The sequence below is a fragment of the Conger conger genome, chromosome 8 (assembly GCF_963514075.1).
Source record: "Conger conger chromosome 8, fConCon1.1, whole genome shotgun sequence".
Classification (NCBI taxonomy): domain Eukaryota; kingdom Metazoa; phylum Chordata; class Actinopteri; order Anguilliformes; family Congridae; genus Conger; species Conger conger.
Window position 1 is genome coordinate 47,397,749 of NC_083767.1, and position 21,183 is coordinate 47,418,931.

Below are 21,183 nucleotides of genomic sequence, written 5' to 3' on the forward strand. Positions count from 1 at the left end.
TGAAAAGTTATTTTAGGGCTAGTTATTTAAGCACTTACAGGTGATCAGGGACGAGGTCCGCTCAAATGTCTTGACAATTGCACACAGAAAGATCAATCAAACCATCAGAGAAAAAAGCTTTTCTTGCAGAGAGATATATCCAAATCAGGTTAGTTCATGGCAAACCCATAGCAGGTGCTGTTATCTTTTTTCTACAGCTTTGTTTGGGTTCACTCTATCGTCAGTCTTTCCTGTTTAGTGTTCCTCTTCCTGAATTGTATCTTTCATTTTCTTTCTCTATCTTTACACACCTTATAAATTTGACTTTGTTTGAAAAATCTGAAAAATGGGCAGAATAATATTTCATCAGGTAAAAATCTTTTACTCTTCCATAGAAATGCTGAAAATGAGAGCTGATACTATAATATGCATTAATAAGGTTATGAATTGAAGGATTTGAAGTGTATTTTGCTGGAATTTTAAAGAATGGAATGGAAGAACTTTTGAAGGAATTAAATGGTCCCTGCATATTGGTATGCAAATACTTACAAGGAAGACAAACAGCCAGAATACAGCAGTTGCAACTGTAAGCCAATTTAACCTTATAAAGGGGTATTATTGTCCCTGATAAGCTGAATGGAGGAGTTTCATTGGTTTAACCATTTACTTGTGCGCATTTTTCAAATCTATAAGGAGAGTTCTAGCTAAATATTTACAGTCATAACTATCCAGCAGGTTTTATGCTTAGCTTTTATTTGACATGGCTTAATTATGTATTTGGCATAATGTATTAAATTATGCATTTTATTTTTTGTTTCATTCATTCAAAAACAGGTCTTAATTCTTCAAGGTCAAGGCTCACTACAAACTGCATATGAAAATGTTATGCATTAATAGACTGAGTTTAAGGGAATGCTTAATTTTCCTGGTTCTACTCAACCTCTGTGGATCGCTGCCTAAGAGCGCACCACCTCTGAAGCCCAATTTTCCCTTTGCTTTCATGTGGAACGCTCCAAGTGAGCTCTGTGAGAGCAGATTTGGAATCAGTCTGGACCTGAGATACGCTCAGCTGGTAAGCAGCACCTTGAAGGACGCAGCCAACCAAAGCATCACCATTTTCTACACAGACAGATTTGGCATATTCCCCTATCTGGATGAAGACACTGGAAAAGCATACAGCGAGGGACTCCCTCAGCACGTAGATTTCAAAGAACATCGTGAACTAGCTGAAGATGACATAGAATACTATATCCCTGTTGGACAACCCGGGCTTGCTATCCTGGATTTTGAGGAGTGGAGACCACAGTGGGCACGAAACTGGGGCAGCAAGGACATCTACAGGGACAAATCAATTGACAAAATTATGCAGAATAATCTATCTATATCCTACGAAAAAGCAGAAGATAAGGCCATAATAGAGTTTGAAGCAGCAGCCAAAAAATATTTCATGAAATCCATAAATCTTGGAAAAAAACTGCGGCCAAAACGGTTGTGGGGTTACTACCTATATCCAGACTGCTATAATTATGATTACAACCAGGACATGATTGACTATACAGGTAAATGCCCTGAGATTGAAAAGGACAGAAATGATGAGTTGCTCTGGCTTTGGGAAGCGTCCACAGCTCTGTACCCATCCATATACCTGGAGCTTATACTGAAAGGCACCCGTCAGGCAGCTCTGTTTGTCCGCCATCGTATCCAGGAGTCAATGAGAGTCTCTATGCTGCCAAATGCTAGCTACTCAATACCCATCTATGCCTACATTCGCATTGTGTACAAAGACAATGAACATGACTACTTATCTATGGTAAGTGGACATCTACATTATTGTTTGTATAAACTGATTTACATAAGAAAGACATTGGATATTCAAACCAAACAAAGAGGCAGACCACTAACGTCCAAATCTGATGATTCTGTTATTGGTGTTTGTCACATACTTTATAATATAGTATGTGACTCCCCTTCAGAGAGAGAAAGACATCACTTTGTGCTTTCCTTTCAGATGGGCTTTAGAGCAAACAACAAGCAGTGTTTTCTGCTTGATCAGTGCATGTCTATCAGAAGCCAACTGTTTTCATGGCATGTTGTCTCTCACTGTGCATGTGTGGTGATGTTTCAGCCGGACCTGGTCAGTACTATTGGGGAGGCTGCTGCTTTAGGGGCTGCTGGCGTCGTGTCCTGGGGAGGTATGGATGTCACAGAGAGCGAGGTATTTAAAAACTGTCACTACATATTCTCCAGTGTTCCCATTTTCTTCAACAACTTTATTAAAGCTAGCGAGCTAGCTTGCCTACATTTCCCCCATAAGCTAAATTACTTAACATATGCTTTTAGATTCAAACAGGCCTTTTGCATCTATTTCAAATAGCTCTTCTTTTTTATAATAATAATAATAATAAGAAGAAGAATAAGAATAAGAATAAGAATAAGAATAAGAATAAGAATAAGAATAGCAATAATAAAACAATAGATCATGTGTTGGGTTTTGAGAGTAACTGAACTACTGTTTTTATACTTTACCCACTTTTTAGGACACCTGCTTTGCGGCTCGACGCTATTTGGAGAAAACTCTGAACCCTTACATCCTAAACATTACGACGGCAGCGAGTCTATGTAGCAAAGCTCTGTGTCGTGATAAAGGGCGATGTGTAAGGAAGAACTGGGACAGTGAAGATTACCTGCACCTCGACCCGTCCAGGTACCGGATCAAGTCATCAAGAACTGGTGAACTGTCTGTGAAGGGCGATCTTTCTCAGGAAGACATTGACTGGTTTGACCAGAGGTTCAACTGCCTATGCTACATTGATGATATTTGTTACTCACCTATCACTTTGAACACCATACCCAATTACAACTTTGTCCGTGATAATGGTGTTCACCTCTACCTGGAGAGATTGCACTTTCTGCTGACTTTAGCGTGTCTGTTTGTCTTGTCATAGCAAGCAGAGATCCCATGCCTCTTTAACAGCTAACTGTTAACAGTAACAGTAAATTTTTTTAAAGATTTCCCCAGTGCAAAAGTGACCTAATTTTATTTTCTTCACTGTTATGAAAGGTTTATGACGCTTGACAAGTCAAACTAACTAACAAGTATTAGAAACAAGTATTCTAAAAACAATACCACCATTGTCCGCATGTTCTGATTTTAATATAATGCTATTGTTTTGTGCATGGTCAATTTTCAATACGCTGTAATATCCAAAAACACGAGACAACCTATTTTTCTCTTGGATATCCACAATAACTCTTTTCTAACCTTTCCAGTAAAATTATTAGCACATATTTGATCTAATTATAGGCACAGTTATTCTACATTATACAGTACAAATGTCAGCTACACTCACTGAACACCTTTTAGGAACACCTGTACACCTACAGCAATGGAATGCATAAAATCATGCCAGTGATAGTAGTGCAAATAACCACACATTACAACCGTGGTATGCAGAAGAGCATCTCTGAACACACAATGCGTCAAACCTCTTAGTGGATAGGCTACTGCAGCAGAAGTCTTAAAAAGTCAAAAAAATATGTCTAATAAATACCTAATAAAGTGCTCACTGAGTGTATATGGCACGTAGAACAAACAAGAAGGTGTTTCCATAATTTTGCATTTCTTTTACTATAAATGAACATAGGTTCCTTTTATTTTGGGATTGGTGGCCTTGCTTGAAAGCTACGCAATGTAGACGCTTACCATATACACCATTTTCTTATCTGTCATTTTAAAAAAGCTGCAACTTTCACTGTTATGTACTAAGTGCACTATGAAAATAAGTCAAAATAACAACTTCATTCTCATGTATCAGTCTTAGTGACAGAGATGGGAATGTAGGTATAGAGTGTTGTCATATGTGTTAATTAGTAATTAACAATAGGAATAATAATAGACATAATTAGTCATAGAGATGTTGATGCTATTCTGTCTCTGGTAAAGTAAAGCTTTGGCCTATGCCCCATGTGCAAGTACCTTTACTCATATTTCTGTCTTCAGGTTGTTTATGGGAATGCCCTGCCTCAGTGTCTCTTGAAACATACTTAACTTCAGAATATACATTAATTTCATATATCAATGTTATGTAGTATGTGCATTTGCTGCCAAAACATGTCTTTATATAGGTACTATTGAATTGTTTCCCCTTTTAAAAAATATTATGCACTCAGTCAACAATTTATACGGTTCATGATAATTTGTATATTCAGACATGTTTGCATATGTATATGAAATATATTTGTATTGTAAAATATGACATGCCAAAGCTGTTCATTAAATAATTGTTTTGTTGATTCATGGTGTCCTGGGTAGTAACAGTTTTGGTGCTTCTGAACATCTATTAAAGCTGCATTACATAATATCCTTTTAATGAATTTCTCAGTCAAAGCATCAAATATGAATGTTTCTATGTCTATAGAATAGAGAAGGAGATTTAAATGTTAAGAATAGGAGGTGGACCATCTGGTTAGTCAATATCTGGCCTTGAACCCTGTGAAATATTAAATACAATAACAAGAGCTATGTCAATGGGACAGACCTTGAAAATGCAGTAGATGGTAGTCTGTACTGTATCACATTGACTGTAAATATTCGTTATGTCATCATGCAGTAAAAATGACTTTAGGAATTTGAATCTTTTCATTTGTTTGCATGCCTTGGATAAAGTACAGTTTACAGAAGGGGGATGAGAAAATGCTTACTTGGAGTTGCTACACCTGAATGGGGGATGGGGTGAGGGTGTTTTGTAGTGTCATGTCATTTATGACGTAATGTCATTTAAAGTATTACGGTAGATTACCTCCTGAAAACAGCATTAGTGAGCTCTTGAAAATGTCCTTGGTCCAACTGGCAATTAAATCCATTATTTCTAACCATACGACTTTTCAGCTTGTGGGTTTGGAAGCTAGTCTAAACCAGGGGTGTCTTATCCCAAAAGGACTGATGTAGGTACAACTATTTTTACCCAGCACTGTAGCACCTGTTTCATGTAATTAACTAATCATGATGTTAAATCAAGACCTTGATAAGTGGAATCAGGTGCTGGGCTAAAACAAACACCTACACCCAGATAAGACATACTTTGGACATGCCTGGTCAACAAAGAACATGTGTGTGAGTTGTTGGTAACATAGTTCTATAACATTGTACACAATACTTACAATATATGGGTCAAATATAACAATTAGTGGTTAAGGTGCATGACTGCGACCCGCAAGGTCGGTGGTTCGAATCCTGGTGTAGCCACAATAAGATTCACAGCCATTGGACCCTTCAGCAAGGCCCCTAACCATGCATTGCTTCAGGGGAGGATTGTCTCCTGCTTAGTCTAATCAACTGTACATTGCTCTGGATAAGAACATCTGCCAAATGCCAGTTATGTAATGTAATGTAATGTAATGCAATGTACATGTGCGCTCCCATGTTATGCGTTGATGAAGTTATCACTTTTGCATCTGAGACTTTGCAAAGTCAATGGTGTTCTGTTCCACCTAGAATCATAACTCTTTTGAATAGCCATCTGAACCAAATTGCAGTAAGTCTGAAACATTTGCAATGATGTAAATGTACAATGAAACTTGTACAGGCATCTCAGGTTGAGGGGCTATTTTAGGGCGTACTCCTCCTTCACAACCACAAACCACGACCAGCAAGCAGATAAGGTAAATGTAACCTTCTCTAAGGTGTTGGCTGTACTTTTCAAAATAAATATTTATTCTCCCACATAAGTGGACTGAATCATATTAATTAAAATTAAATTAAAATTAAAATAAATTGAATCAGAAATGTCACTGCTATATGCCTACCAAAGAAATGGAAGTACCGGCTTTGGCAATAATGCATAGTCGGGCATAGATAACTGTGTGCACTGTTTTTAAAAAAAGTCACTTAAATACTGGTACTGAAATATCCAATAAGCTTCATGTATTGATTTAAAGATTTGTATTCACTGGAGTTTTACAGGCATAGAATGTTCAAGCAGAACTCACTATGCATTTTTTAAAAGATCCATGCGCATTTGTATATAAATACTTTGAAGACAAACATAAACAAACAGACTGCAGAAGTTGCAGTCTTAATCTAATTTAGCTTGTCAAAGAGCTATTATATACTTGTGGACATTTTTCTCATTTATATTGATCATTCTGAATGACTATTTATTATAACTATACAGCAGGTTTTCTGGCTAGCTTTTGTTTGGCATAATGTCATATGTATTTATTTAATTCTGTTTCATTTTATGACAGAATTTTTATTTTGCTCTTGTCAAGGTCAAGGCTCACTACAAACTGCATATGAAAATGTTATGCATTAATAGACTGAGTTTAAGGGAATGCTTAATTTTCCTGGTTCTACTCAACCTCTGTGGATCGCAACCTAAGAGCGCACCACCCCTGAAGCCCAATTTTCCCTTTGCTTTCATGTGGAACGCTCCAAGTGAGCTCTGTGAGAGCAGATATGGAATCAGTCTGGACCTGAGATACGCTCAGCTGGTAAGCAGCACCTTGAAGGACGCAACCAACCAAAGCATCACCATTTTCTACACAGACAGATTTGGCATATTCCCCTATCTGGATGAAGACACTGGAGAAGCACACAGCGAGGGACTCCCTCAGCTCATAGATTTTAAAGAACATGGTGAACTGGCTGAAGATGACATAGAATTCTATATCCCGGTTGACCAACCCGGGCTCGCTATCCTGGACTTTGAAGAATGGAGACCACAGTGGGCACGAAACTGGGGCAGCAAGGACATCTACAGGGAGATCTCAATCGATATGATCATGCAGAAGGATCTCTCTGTGTCCCACGATGAGGCAGAAGATATTGCCGAAAGGGTGTTTGAAGCAGCAGCCAAAAAATATTTCGTGAAATCCATAAATCTTGGGAAAAAACTGCGGCCAAAACGGTTGTGGGGTTACTACCTATATCCAGACTGCTATAACTATGACTACCACCATGACATGATTGGCTATACAGGTAAATGCCCTGAGATTGAAAAGGACAGAAATGATGAGTTGCTCTGGCTTTGGAAGGAGTCCACAGCTCTGTACCCATCCATATACCTGGAGCTTATACTAAAAGGCACACGTCAGGCAGCTCTGTTTGTCCGCCATCGTATCCAGGAGTCAATGAGAGTCTCTATACTGCCAGATAAGAACTACGCAATACCCACCTATGCCTACATTCGCATTGTGTACAAAGATGGCGATGAAGACTACTTGACTAAGGTAAGAGGACATCGACAATTCTGATTGTATGAATTGATTTACATGGAGAAACATTGGATATTCAAACCAAACAAAGAGGCAGACCACTAAAGTACGAATCTGGATGAGCACATACTCCCAGAGTCTTCAGAGAGGGGGCGGGGAGTTCTTTGCCATTATGGGCTTCCTGAATGAATACTTTAAATAACTATGCATAGTAATTCCAGCTGTTTCACTAGTAAACCAATTTAACTTGCAGAAATGTACATTTTAAATATTTAAAACCACAAACGACGCAAAAAACGTGTTTGCTGCCCGATCAGTAATTTATTTTTAAAATAATTGTTATGATGTATAAACGATTATAGAAAACACTAAGCGCTCGCCAGTACATTTCTTTCCAAAACCAGCTGTGGCTATAGACTAATACATGAGGCTGATCAGTGATATTATCTGTTTCTTCACTGTGCATGTGTGGTGATGTTTCAGCCGGACCTGGTCAGTACTATTGGGGAGGCTGCTGCTTTAGGAGCTGCTGGCGTCGTGTCCTGGGGAGATATGAAGGTCACGGAGAGCGAGGTATTTTCAAATGACTCATTTTAATAACTACTACACTACACCAGTATTCCAATTTGTTTAAACAAAATGCGGTGTCTTTATCAAAGCTAGGAAGCTTAGTTAATTTACATAACGTTAGTTAACTAGATACAAGCAAGTCGATTGCATCTATTTCAAGTGGTCTTCTGTTTTGTTGTTTGGGCTTTGCACATCCTTGAATTACTGATCTCATACTTTATCTCATAATCTGAAGGACAACTGCTTTGCTGCTCGGCGCTATTTGGAGAAAACGTTGAACCCTTACATCTTGAACGTCACGACGGCAGCGAGGCTGTGTAGCAAAGCCCTTTGTAGTAGTACTGGCCGATGTGCAAGGAAGAACTGGGACAGTGAAGATTACCTGCACCTCGACCCGTCCAGGTACCGGATCAAGTGGTCAAGAAAGGGTTATACTGTGAAGGGCCATCTGTCTCAGCCAGATGTCGACTGGTTTGAGAAGAGGTTCAACTGCTTGTGCTACACTGATGATCCTTGTTACTCACCTATCACTTTCAACAAAGTGTCCAACTTTGTCTAAGATAAATGCTGTTCTTTTCAGCAAGTGTAGATTGCAAGGTCTCTTTTAATTTCCCAGTAACACAGTCAATGAACAGTGACCTAATAGTACATTTGTATTCACTGATAGAGGCATAAGATTAGACACTTTGAAAGTCAAACTCACAAGTATGTTTCAAAAAGAATGACATATAGGGGGCATGCTCAAACAAACTGATGTCCTTGGGCTGAACTACTACCTGCTGGTTACCTTGAATCAGGTCCACCTTGGAAAAAAATGTTGTTGTCAGCTAGGCAGGCTGAAAAGTCCTGAATGTGCAGGACTGGGTAATACCTGGAGTTATGACATTGCTGAGTCTGCGATAGTCGCCACACAACCGGAAGAGGCTCAGGGGCTATTTGATTAACAGACTATGAGGAGTTCTTACATTTTGGAAAATTGACAACAGCATTGTTATACCCCATATACCGAACAGTATAAATTGAATTTCCATTGCCATACAGAATGGTAGACCAAAATTGAAGATTATGACTCTTTTTCACATATTTCCAAGGAAGGCAAACAGAATCAAACAATGCAGAATTTGCAACTTCAATCCAATTTAACATAACAAAGTGATATTATTGCTTTTAGCTGAATGGAGGAGTTTAATACATTCTGATGAAAAATACGAACATCTAATTTTGTAAGGTTGTCACCCATGTTAGCCCACTGTATCTTCTGAGAATTTCTTAAATCTTGCTTCAAGAAAACACACACAACACATTGACTCAGTTTGTACCAGAAATATAAAACGCTCTTAGCTTGGTGTGGGTTTTTACTGTGTGATAACAAGGTTAAAGTTCTAGTTTTATTTGCTTTTTAGGGAGTCACCCGAACTCAAGTTATTAGAGGCGAGATTTGATATGTTATCTTTTAATGACTCTGGAAGACTTCATGGGGAAGAAATGTGACCTAAGTGACTTTGACCGTGGAATGATTGTTCATGCCAGACAGGGTGGTTTTAGTATCTCAGAAACTGCTGATCTCCTGGGATTTTCATGCACAGCAGTCTCTAGAGTTTGCAGAGAATGGTTTGAAAAACAAAAAGCATCCAGTGAGCAGCAGTTCTGTGGGCAAAAAGGCATCGTTAATGAGAGAGGTCAGAGGAGAAGGCCCGGACCGGTCAAAGCTGACAGGAAGGTGACAGTAACGCAAATAAGCACACATTACAACAGTGGTATGCAGACGAGCATCTCTGAACACACAATGAGCTAAACCTCTAAGTGGATAGGCTACAGCAGCAGAAGACCAATAAGTAAATAAATAAAAAAGTCTAATTAATACCTAATAAAGTGAGTGTATATGCAACCAATAAAGACACACAACAACTTCTGCAAGTTGAGTGAAGTGTGTCCCTGCTGGGGATCATCATATTACACTGTCTCCATGGCAACATTCCACCAGGACACACTGTACAGGAAGCACTAAACAGATAACAGCATTCCATGTTTTGTTCTGTAAGTGGTAGCCTTAGAACAGATAACTCATACAGCAGTTAGATATATATCCTTATCAGTTTATTCACCCATAACAAGATGGACTTTTGAAGGGGCGTTTTTATACTATTATCTTTGTAAAATGATGCATGTTCTTATGGAATATAATCAAACTGACACTGCAGTAATAGTGCAAAAAAATAAACACATAAATAAATATGTATTTTTAAATAAACAAAACCTAAAAGTGTTTCATTGGTTTGGAGACAATACTCTCAAAAGACAACAAATTTCAGAATGCCCTTGGTTACAAAAAAATTAATTCAATTTAAAACTAATATATCCTTATTTCCATCCTTTGGTATGCCTAAGAATGCATAGCACACACACAAACACACACACACACACACACACAAACACACACATGCAGACACGCATGCACACACACACACACACACACACACACACACACACACACACACACACACATATAATTAAATTAAATACAATATATACAAACAAACCATGAAGTGGCAGAACGAATGAACATTAGCTTTAGTGCTCTTATAAAATCCACTCCAAAGTTGTCCGCTTGTCCGCTGCAGTATGTTTTAAATGACCAGGAATAGCATTCTTAGCTGCCTTGCCTGAAAAGTTCAAAGTACATTACATATAGATACTTCATCAAATGTATTTCAAGATGCAGAGGTGATGTCCTGAATCCATCTTGATGAAATCCTTACTCCCCTGGCCCTGTGCCAGTCACCTTCTTCACACGACCCCTTGCCAGGACACACTCTAGAACATCCTTGCTCACACACGCTCTGGAATTACACACCTTAGGCTGAGCAGCTGATGAAACACCATCCTCATTACACCCTGCTCATCTTTCTCTTTGTTTCTTTCTCTCCCTCACCCTGGGTGGCTTTTATCTTTTCTTTGTTTGGGGTTATTTTATAAGGGGGGTTGTGCCTGGGTTTTTTTTTGCTGTCTTTTAAATTCTACATGTTTGATTTGTTTGGGTGACAAGTATTGTATGTCTCATTTTATAGTAGTTATAAAAAAGGGGAATCAATGGTCAAAGGTCAAGATATATATATATATATCTGGAGGGAGGGACAGTAAACCAAGCATCGTCCATCACTCTGACTGCATAGAATTGGAAATTCACACTCAACAGCATATGAAAGTTTTAGGTGTACAATCCATATGGTTAACACATGCAGCTGCTATTAGATCAACCAAAAAGTTACAAAAAAATCTGCTTTTATTTTTATATACAAAGCATTTTAAATTAAGTTTTATTCTGTGAATATTGAATGCAATTATTTGTACAATTCAGTGTTTCTGCCATGCCTTCTTACTTCACAAAAATATTTACAAAACAAATACAATGGAGAAAATTCTTGTGATTCCAAGTCTCTTTTGCTGCCTCTTTTGCATCTCCAAGACTACTTTGTTGAATTAGAGACACACAGCTACCAGTATAGGCAATAGAAAAATCTAAAACATGTCCAACCGTTATAAACACAGTGAGAAATATCTGCAACAAAGGATTAGAATAGTAGAAATGGTAAAAATGCTTGTTCTTCTGCTACTCCTGCTTGTTAACTCTGGGTGGTTATAGCCACCAGTCTCAAATCGCTACTTTAGTCACAGTGCAAGGTTTTCCAAAACCGTTTCTCTTTTGGTCCTGTATTACAACTGTAAAACATTAATCAATGCAATGCAATGGCCGATTAAATTTCTCAGGCAGTAATTACTGAATGCTTTCCCATGATATGTCATATAATAAATTAAATGCATTACAAAAACGACCCTTTCCAAATCTGGCCTTCATCGTTAAAGTTGACACCCCTTGGTGGTGTGATCACAGCTTCTAAAAATTCCTCATACGTACTGTATACTTCATCTGTGGGGCTGCATATGCAGATACTTATTCACCTGGTGACATAGTTTTACCAGAGAGGCCACATCAATCTTACAGCTAATGTTTACTTAGCTTGAAATCCGTGACATTGACATGACAGCCAGATCCTCCTTCTATTTTCAGAAGCACAAATATTCTCGTTATCAATCATGCCACTCTCTACAAAACTATGATTTGGCATGGCACTGCGTCACTTTACTCCACAGTCAGGTTGTTGTCGAAGGCACTCCATAAAATGGGCATTGTAACAAAATGTATACTTTTTTTTTTTACAAACTCTCAGTTCCGAGTAGTAAGTCTATAGGGACACACTGCATTTTCATTAAAGAGATCACATTTCCATTCACTAATTAATTAATTAATTAATTCACTCATAATGTTTCGTCATATTTACGCTATAGCTTTTGAGTTCATCTTAATAACTACACATACAGTGATTTGACTTTGTTTGCAGTGAAGTAAAAAATGTAGGACGTGCCTTAGAGCCACTAAATTATAGCCAGACATGCAAGATCTTAAAACAGGGCCACTAAAGCCGGGGGAATCACGGGATTAGATTTCCCGTCAATGTGGTCATGTCTTTAGCTATTGACCGTATATAGACAGCAGAATTGTGTTAGCATTTACGGTCTTTTATATTTCTGGTTTACAAAAGTCTGGATAGTGACAATATTGTTATATTACAATAGGTATACTTAAAAACGGCAGTTGTCTTTACGACCTGAGAACCATAACATCATTGGTTCTGTCAGGCTTGAAAGGGATTGGCCCTTTCGTCACAGTAAAGCTGTTTTAACAGCTACAAAAATTTCTCTGAAGAAATAGACTATTGTTAAGCCGGTGTGCGGCGATGGTGTTTGGGTTTTAAATACACCGGTGCAATTTTCTGCGCTCTGCACTCTAATGGTGTGGTATATGTTTAAAGCTACGACGTTCATTTATTCCGCATCCCTGTGGCTTACTGTCTTGTGCACACGCGACACATAGCAAGACATTGGACAATATATCCTGGTACAAACTGAGACAGACCCAACCAGGTAGATAGAGAAGGGTGATGAGACCCATGAAATTCAAAGGATAGTGGGAGTAGTCCCACGAACAGGCGCCGTAGTGCCGCAGCGCCAGTCCCCAAGAAAACTCCCAGGTATAGATGAAACAGATGTAGACCGGCAGCCTTTTCCATGTACTCCATCCTCGTTTGAAATGCAAATGCAGGTACAGCTTTTCCACAACATAGCTGCAGCTTCCATACATAAGGAAGGACCAGAGAGACGTATGACCGCTCAGAGTTCTGTCAGATTTTTCAAACAGATTGAATATCGAAGTGAAAACGACCTCGTCCAAAAAACCATGCATTCCAAAGAAGACGAAACGCACCAAACCAGGCAGTCCGTGTGCAGACCTCAGCCCTTGAATCAGTTCCGCCAGGGTACGTTGCCCGGGGCAGTGGTACTGAAGGTGCAAGAATCTTTTGAGAAATACTTGCGAATAGTAGAGGGATATGATGTAGTGAATAGCAATATGCGCTACTGACGCGCTTTTGATTTGACTGGATAAGACAACTGTATTCCCGATCAATATCTGCAGACCGATGTACACAGAAGGGTAGATTATGCAATGGAAAAGGACAGGGCGTCCTTGGAAGATATTTTTTTGTGAATATATTTTCTCCAGCGCGAAGTGAGTCATCGAATGGACAATGCAGCTGTAGGGGGAGGAGAACCCCAGCAATTTCAGATCATTGCTTTGCAGGAAAGTGTGCATCGATGACAGAATGATATCCAACGTGACTCCGTGCATGCCGTAGAAATAGAGACGCATCCATGGTGGCAGGCTTGGCTTTGATTCGCTCGCGTTTTCTCTGCTGCTGGACAGATCCCGTTGCCGACGCTTCTTCGGCGATGTCGGACTTGCGCCGTCTACTGAGCGCATAGACTCGGCGTCTCTGCGCGTACAGGACATGGTCAAACTAATTCCGAATCAGGTTAATTCTGCTGCATGTTGTAATTTGCTGCTAAATAAAGACTGCGAGTATCAGATTCGGATATTTAAACCCAGGTAGCCTGCTTGATATCGCGTCGGATCCGTGACCATTGAATTGAAGTTGGTGGTGGTTGTGATGTGTTTTTTTTTTTCTTTTTGGAAGGGGGGGCGGGGGTTGCGTGACGCGTGGTTAACAGGACGTCCTCGATACTGGCCTTCTTTAACTCTGAATACGATAACTAGTAGCTTGAAACTGTAATTGAACTTAACTATATTGGTGACATGGGCTTTTGTAACAGGCAAAAAATGTGTAATTGAAAATATATTAAAGCATTTACCAACATATCCCTGTACATGTAGGCTACTGCAGGCTCGGCACACTGTATTAGGTAGATCTGTGCACCAGCTTGTTAATGTACATATTTTGGTTTAATTTATGCAGCAACTAAATGCATAAAAGCATGCATATGTGATCAAGAGATTCAGTTGTTTTTCAGACCAAATATCACAATGGGAAAGAAATGTGATTTAAGTGACTTGGAATGATTGTTGGTGCCAGACAGGGTGGTTTGAGTATCTCAGAAACTGCTGATCTCCTGGGATTTTCATGCTCAGCAGTCTCTAGAGTTTGCAGAGAATGGTGTGAAAAACAAAACACATCCAGTGAGCAGCAGTTATACATCTCTTTTTATACATAGTCCTCCCATTTTAGGGGACCTAAAGTCATTTGACAGTTCACTTCTCAGCTGCTTCTGATTTGTCAAATGAATTCAATCACTTCCTACTGCAGGCATATGAAAGCTTCCAGTATCTAGACTTGATTCTGCGCTTTTAATTGCCTCTGGAGTCAGTTATTCGCATTTGTCAACATGAGGACCAGAGTTGTGCCAATGACAGTCAAGGGGGCTGAGAAATAAGACATAGGCCAAACAATAGGCTAACCAAAATCAATCGTTTGGAACATAATTCAGAAGAAAGAGAGCACTGGTGAGCTCAATAATCACAAAGGGACTGGTAGGCCAAGGACGACCTCTACAGTTGATGAGCGACAATGAAGAAAAAAACCCTACCACTTGTCTGACAGATCAGAAAGCACAGATATGACAGAAGACTTCACAAACATAACTACACTGCAGGATGCACACCACTATTTAACAGCCAGATCATAGTTTGCCAAAAAGTACCCAAAAGAGCCTGCAGAGTTCTGGAAAAAAGGACTTGTTGACAGATTAGACAAAGATTGACTTGTGGCGAGTCAAGAGCAAAGTGTGGAGGGCAAAAGGAACAGCCCAAGATCCAATGCACCCCCTACCCATGTGCGAAACATGGTGTTTGGGCATGTATGTTACAGGTGCTGACTCACGTGCCTTAATTGATAATGTAACTTCAGCAGCAAGTATACAGAAGCATCTTATCTCTTCAATCGTGGGTGCTTCCTCCCACAGCAAGGCAATGATCCCTATCATACACCAGTGCCCTCTTTCTTAATGATGTTCCAAACAGTTTGTTTCAGTAATCCTCTTGTTTGGTCTATGTCTCTGACTGTTTTCTTCTTCAATCTCAGCCTGATAATGACTTCCTTGACTTTCATTGGCACAACCAATCACTTTTGGTCCCCTAAAATGGGGGTTGTATAAAAAGGGATGTAATTCTTACATGGATGTAAATACCTTCATGGCTCAGGCAGCAAGAGCAGGTGTCTGGCAGTTGGAGGGTTTCCGGTTTGATCCCCCGCCCGGGCGGTGTCGAGGTGTCCCTGAACAAGACACCTAACCCCCAAATGCTCCTGAAGATATATAAATGCCAACCATTTACCAAATAAAGGTTACAGTCTGGACTTTATCTCATATTCATTGTTTTGGTTCAAATGCACAGTGCTGGAGTACAGAGCCAGAAAAACAAAAAAATACAATACAATACACAAAAAATTTAAAAAGCATGCCATATGCAGCTACTTTGTGTCTTTAAGGCAGAGCAAAACATAGACAGAATGTGACAGAAGATTGTTGGGTGAGACCCATATCTTTTATCAACACTTTCTGTGCCATAACTGTTCCTGCTTTGCTCTAAAGTCATTGAATATGGCCTGTTATTAGAAGAAAACATACACCAGTGGACAGTCCAGGGGAAATGCTGGCCTGTGGCCATTGTGATTGTGGTGATATGCAGGTAGCCTCCCTCACACATTCAGGATAGCCTGAAATGTGATTCAAAATGCCAAACCTTACCAGAGTAACCAGGCAATATTCGATCAACCATCCAACGTTATGTTATGTGCCAGTCAGTGAAATTGAGTCGGCACTTTACCTGTGAAACTAATCCTAAGTGAACATGACTAGCCTGCGCTCTGTTACTGTACCGTGGTAACCCTATAGCACTGTCCACTTAAAGCGGATGGATAGCCTACACAATCCTCTTACACCAATAGTGCTACTTAATTTGTATTAGACTACTTTAGCATCACATATTTACTTTAGTTATACTTATTGTATTATTTTTTCTATATTCCTTCACAAGAGTAAAGATTATAAAGAAGAACAAGACAAATCATCAAACATACAGTAACTTAAGTTCTTTTCTGGTAGGAGTTCAGAAAATAGCAATAGCAAAGCACCATACAAAGTCACTCTGCTGGGACCTTTGACGGTGTGTGTGTGTGTGTGTGTGTGTGTGTGTGTGTGTGTTTGTGAAGTATATGTGCACACAGAGTGATCCTGACGTAGTTCAAATGAAAGAATGGGTGGGCATGCCTCCAGTAAAACAGAAGCTGACAGGTGCGAGAATGAGAATGAAAAATGTTTGTTATGAAGAATGGTTGCAGAAAGCCAAAAATGGTTGCAGAAAATGTATAATTTTTTCATGTTTAAATTTTACAATTCAAGGATAATTTTAAATCAATTAAAATGTTCAAAACATGGAAGTGATAATGGTAGCCCATACCTCAGAAAATAATAATACAAACTATGTGCAATTAACCTTTAAATTCATTGCAGATATCGCTGCAGTTTGAGACATCTTCTTGCATGTGATACAAAAATCACTAATATTTAAGAATGTCGCTAATGCAGTATTTTTTTCATCCTGAAGTGTGCTTAGTTCACCACTGGGTTGTGCTGTTTACTCACTTCTGCTTCGTTTGAAGGCGCAATGTTGTGAGGGAATCTCTCATAGAAAAAAAGAGCATTATGCGATCTTTGTGAGAACAGTTTCAAATTCTAAGACTCTAAGACATATGCATGTGGAAAAAGCAATAAAGCTATATTGCTTCTCAGCTGCTAGCCTGTCTCACTGATCTTCTTATGTCTTTGAGATTGGTTGCTTTGTCAGAAGAACAGAATAAGCTTAGTTTGCAAAGCACAGAAATGTCAGTTAACCCCATCTCATCAGAGCGTTCACGAAGGTTTTTGATAATGTCAGCCTTATAGTACTTTGATGTAGAATACGGTCCTCACAGATAAAATGGTCTGATGAATGTTAATAATGAAGTGAAGATCATGTCAATTGTTTTGGCCTCAGAAAAGCAGCCTGTTTGATTTATTTTATATTATTGGGAAAATATAAGTCAGTAATTTCTTAATGGGATGTGTGCATATCCTGCTGTAGCAGGTTTGGGCTTTTATATTTTCTGGATCTTCAGAGTGCTTGCTCTGAACAGACACCTTTAAAGAAAGCAATAAAAATGATATTCCATGAATGTAACTCCCCTAGACACTTAAATAGGAAGCCTATAATATATAATGCATCATTTTTTGAAGCTGTATATTAATGTTCTTCTTCTACACGGCACTACACAGTATTTATACCAGTATCACTTCTGAAAAACCGCTTTTCTGCCCCCTACTGGTTTTGTGCATTACTATCCTTTGTTAATTCCATCGACGCAGTAACATTTCTTGGAGAACACCCTGTGAGTGTGTGGGCTCAAATTGTGCTGGATGTTTTATATATATATATATATATATATATATATATATATATATATATATATATATATAATGCAGTAAAAGATGGTGACCTTAGTTTCATATTAATATTCTGATTAGGTTAGCTTTTAACAAGAATATACATTTTGTAAATTAATAATAATATTCATGCATTTTATTAGACTTTTTTGTCGGTATGTATATTATGCCCTACCTAAACTGTGTGTTGTGATTTAGGGTGTGTGTGTGTGTGTGTGTTCAGTTTAAACAGTAGGGGGCATTACAGCTCCATTACTTTTTTACTGTTTCAGTGTTCATATCTTTCTTCATATTGATTCAAATTTTAAGTTGCCCAATGAAGCAAATCACCCATATATTGTATATATAATATAATATAATATAATATTTACAAGAAAAATAATTTTTAATTATGATCATCATTCTGACCTATGTCTCATGTGTTATCATGAAATGTATAACTTTCGAAATAAAAATTGTTCAAATTGTTCAGTGTGGTGTGGCAGGGAGAATTCAGGTGTTTTAGGCTACATGCACTATATCCTTAATGCAATATCATTTTTCATTGTGCGATTGAAGCATTTCCCCAGCCACTCTTGCCAGGTAATCTAATAAACGGAAATAATCATCCTCAGTAATCATCCTCAGGACGTATGTGGCATGCTCACATATTATTTATGATGTCATACTTGATACTGCAATAAAAGAAATTTCTCCCAGGAGCCGTTAATGCTTCCAAATGGAGCCGCAGACCTTTCGTCCTCCATTTTGCAGGCCTAATTAGGGTGGGGCTGAGTCCTTGGTGAGTGGGCGGGGATTCCCGTGTGGGGATTCAGGTGTTGTTTACAGTCGTGCTCTCATTAAGAATTCCATTCAGCTCCGTGGCCAGGCTCAGACTAACCCTCCCTCCTCTGCCCCGCATGTTTAATCAGTGTGGAAATGACCCTTCAGCTGCCTCTTACTGCCAGGCCGTGCCCACCTCCCTCTACACACATTCATCTCAATGATGATCAAAGGAAGCGTTGCTATTTAAGTTTTCTTTGAGTGCTTTATTAAGTCTATTATCATTGTTATGGAGGTAATCACCTGTGATAGGCACACTGGTATTTACTCTGGTAGCCTATTCTGCTTCTTTGGTTTTTTATCCTCCTGTGATCTTATGTGCTGCTTGCCAAAAAAAACCCAGCATGTTAGGCAGAAGGGGCCACTACCAGTCATTTTATCTTAGCCATGTCACCAGAGGACTTGTTTCTGTGACAACCTGGGATGCAAAGGGTAGAGAATGTAAGGGTTGATTTTCCTAATTAGATGCAGGGGGATGGTGTAACAGGTAGCCAGGTATAAACAGTTAGTTTTGTAACAATTTGACAAGCCACCAAGCCCTCCTTTTATTAGTACTGTGGCATCTTTAATATCACAGTGCTACTAAATTTGAACAGTGAATAATAATAATTCACTATAATAATAATAAATTCTTGGTAAAGGCAAGAAGACCTGCCCATTTCCAATCATATAGATAGAAACACCAATAGCACACCAAATATAAATCTGGACATATCATTTCACAAAGAAATGTTTTGGCTAGCTTGATACCTTCGCCATACATATTTTCATACTGTAGCTTGCTGAAAAGCAAATCAGTATCATATTTTACTTTCTATTTTGTATCAGGAAATGCACTTTGGGGATAACGGAAGCTTTCCGCATTATAATGATGTATAATGAAATGACTTTTGGAGGAGGAACTCTTATTTGACTTTATGCTTTATCTTGTGGCTTCCTTCCTGTGTTTTCAGTAGGCTTTCCAGATGCACGCTGCATGTCCTTAGTATGTCCTCAAGCCTCAATCAAATAAAAAATACTGTCTCTGAACACACTAAACATGTGCTCTATAATATGCATAGATGATTAAAAAGTGATATATGTGGGATACTTATTTCTGAATACAGATTAAAAGTAATCCTTTTTTAATGAGTTCCCAGGACAACTTGATGGTAAAGCCAAACAAAACAGGTTGAAATATTGCTTAGTTACTGTACAGTATAGGATCATTCCAAGACTAGTTTGGAAGGTCAACATCCTTACATGAAATGGGAATGTGTTGGATCTTCTCTTGAAGGTCACCTCTCAAAGGGTTTAGGATGTAACGAGCCAATAATATGTAAGAACACATTTTGTGATTGGCATGGTCACAGATAAAAAAATGTAAATCAATTATTTGATCTGATAGACATGCTTCTGCTTACTGTTTGAATTAATGCATTGGTGGGATTCCAGGCACAGTGTAGGGTTTTTAAAGGCTGAACAACACAACAGTCCACAAAACATCTGACCTTTAAACAAAGTGTAAAGAAACCAGCAGCAGGACTATGAGAGAGAGAGAGAGAGAGAGAGAGAGAGAAAGAGAGAGAGAGAGAGAGAGAGAGAGAGACCCTAACCTGAACCCTAACCATAATCCTAACCCTAATGCTAACCCTAACCCTAATCCTAACCCTATCCCTCTCCCTATCCCTAACCGTAAACCTAACCCAAATCATAACCCTTTGTGTATGTTAGGTGGGCAAGGGTGGGGATTTTAGCCAGATTTTTAAAACTACCAAAGAAATAAAATATGACCTGAATTTGTCATTCACCTGTCTTGGTTTGCTGGTCACAACATTATGATTGGAACTTTCATTTTCTTCATAAATTAACCTCATCTAGCTATGTCTATTTTTTTGTTCATTATGAATGGAATAGCATTCGTTATAATTTGCATATTTTTGTATTTATTGCTGAGGCTTCTTGTTAAATGTGAGTGGAATGTCAGAGATTAGAATAGACACACTGCACTAAGTGCATTAACGCATTCAACCACCTTATGCCTATCAAAGCAATAAAAGTGTATACAGATGAGGGCAGTGAACAGAATATAAAAATGCAAATATATGAACCATGAGTCTTGCCAGATCAAGGCATGTCTAAAGGCACTGCTACAGTACAAAGTGGACATATTGAATAGCTAAATTCAGTAAATATTAAAAGCTAAATAATTCCAGTGATTAATCAATCAAGCAATCATTTTGGCTGGAGATTTCTGAGGCGGCATTCAGTTGAATTCAATCTGGGGTAAATCTCCCAGGGTTAAATGTGACACTTGGCTCCACTCTTCCTATTAGAGTTTTATAAATTCAACCTTTTCAGGAGTAAAAACCTTGAAGAAATCCCTCATTAGAGAGATCACTGTGTGAGTTTCTCTGCCCAGGAGGACAGCTCTAATGAGAAGAAATCATTTACTCTTTTCTGGCTGGAGGGAGTCTGCTGTCATAACGCACAGTGTGTGCGTATGTGTGTGTGCATCTGTGCTTGCTTGCCTGTGTGTTCATCAGTGCATGTGCGTGTATAAGAGAGAGAGAGACTGAGGGAGAGATATGGATAAAAGAAGGCAGAAACAGAATAATGTCTATGACATAAGATACTATGTTAAATGGGATATTTAATAATAGACACTAGGAGAAGCCCTGTGCAAATGGAAGTGAGGATTAACATGAATCCCCAATTGGGAATCAG

At 38.8% G+C, this 21,183-nt stretch overlaps 3 protein-coding genes across 4 annotated transcripts; 2 read left to right on the top strand and 1 right to left on the bottom strand.

Annotated features, from left to right (window-relative positions):
* Positions 1-20: 20 nt before the first annotated feature.
* LOC133135221 (hyaluronidase-5-like) lies at positions 21-4,272 on the top strand. Of its 2 annotated transcripts, none has more exons than XM_061252067.1 (4): positions 21-148; positions 814-1,789; positions 2,105-2,194; positions 2,517-4,272. In XM_061252067.1, the coding sequence occupies exons 2-4, from the start codon at positions 854-856 to the stop codon at positions 2,922-2,924; spliced, it is 1,434 nt and encodes a 477-aa protein (XP_061108051.1). In that variant the 5' UTR covers positions 21-148; positions 814-853; the 3' UTR covers positions 2,925-4,272. The 2 variants fall into 2 exon arrangements, with proteins under 2 accessions (XP_061108051.1, XP_061108052.1); XM_061252068.1 differs by lacking the exon at positions 21-148 and adding an exon at positions 445-565.
* A 2,007-nt stretch (positions 4,273-6,279) lies between these two features.
* On the top strand, positions 6,280-8,323 carry LOC133134481 (hyaluronidase-5-like). Its single transcript, XM_061250680.1, has 3 exons — positions 6,280-7,209; positions 7,678-7,767; positions 8,000-8,323. The coding sequence occupies exons 1-3, from the start codon at positions 6,280-6,282 to the stop codon at positions 8,321-8,323; spliced, it is 1,344 nt and encodes a 447-aa protein (XP_061106664.1).
* Positions 8,324-9,839: 1,516 nt separating this feature from the next.
* On the bottom strand, positions 9,840-13,811 carry tmem229a (transmembrane protein 229A). Its single transcript, XM_061252376.1, has one exon. It carries the CDS (start codon positions 13,670-13,672, stop codon positions 12,611-12,613), a length of 1,062 nt encoding a protein of 353 aa, XP_061108360.1. The 5' UTR covers positions 13,673-13,811; the 3' UTR covers positions 9,840-12,610.
* Positions 13,812-21,183: the final 7,372 nt, after the last annotated feature.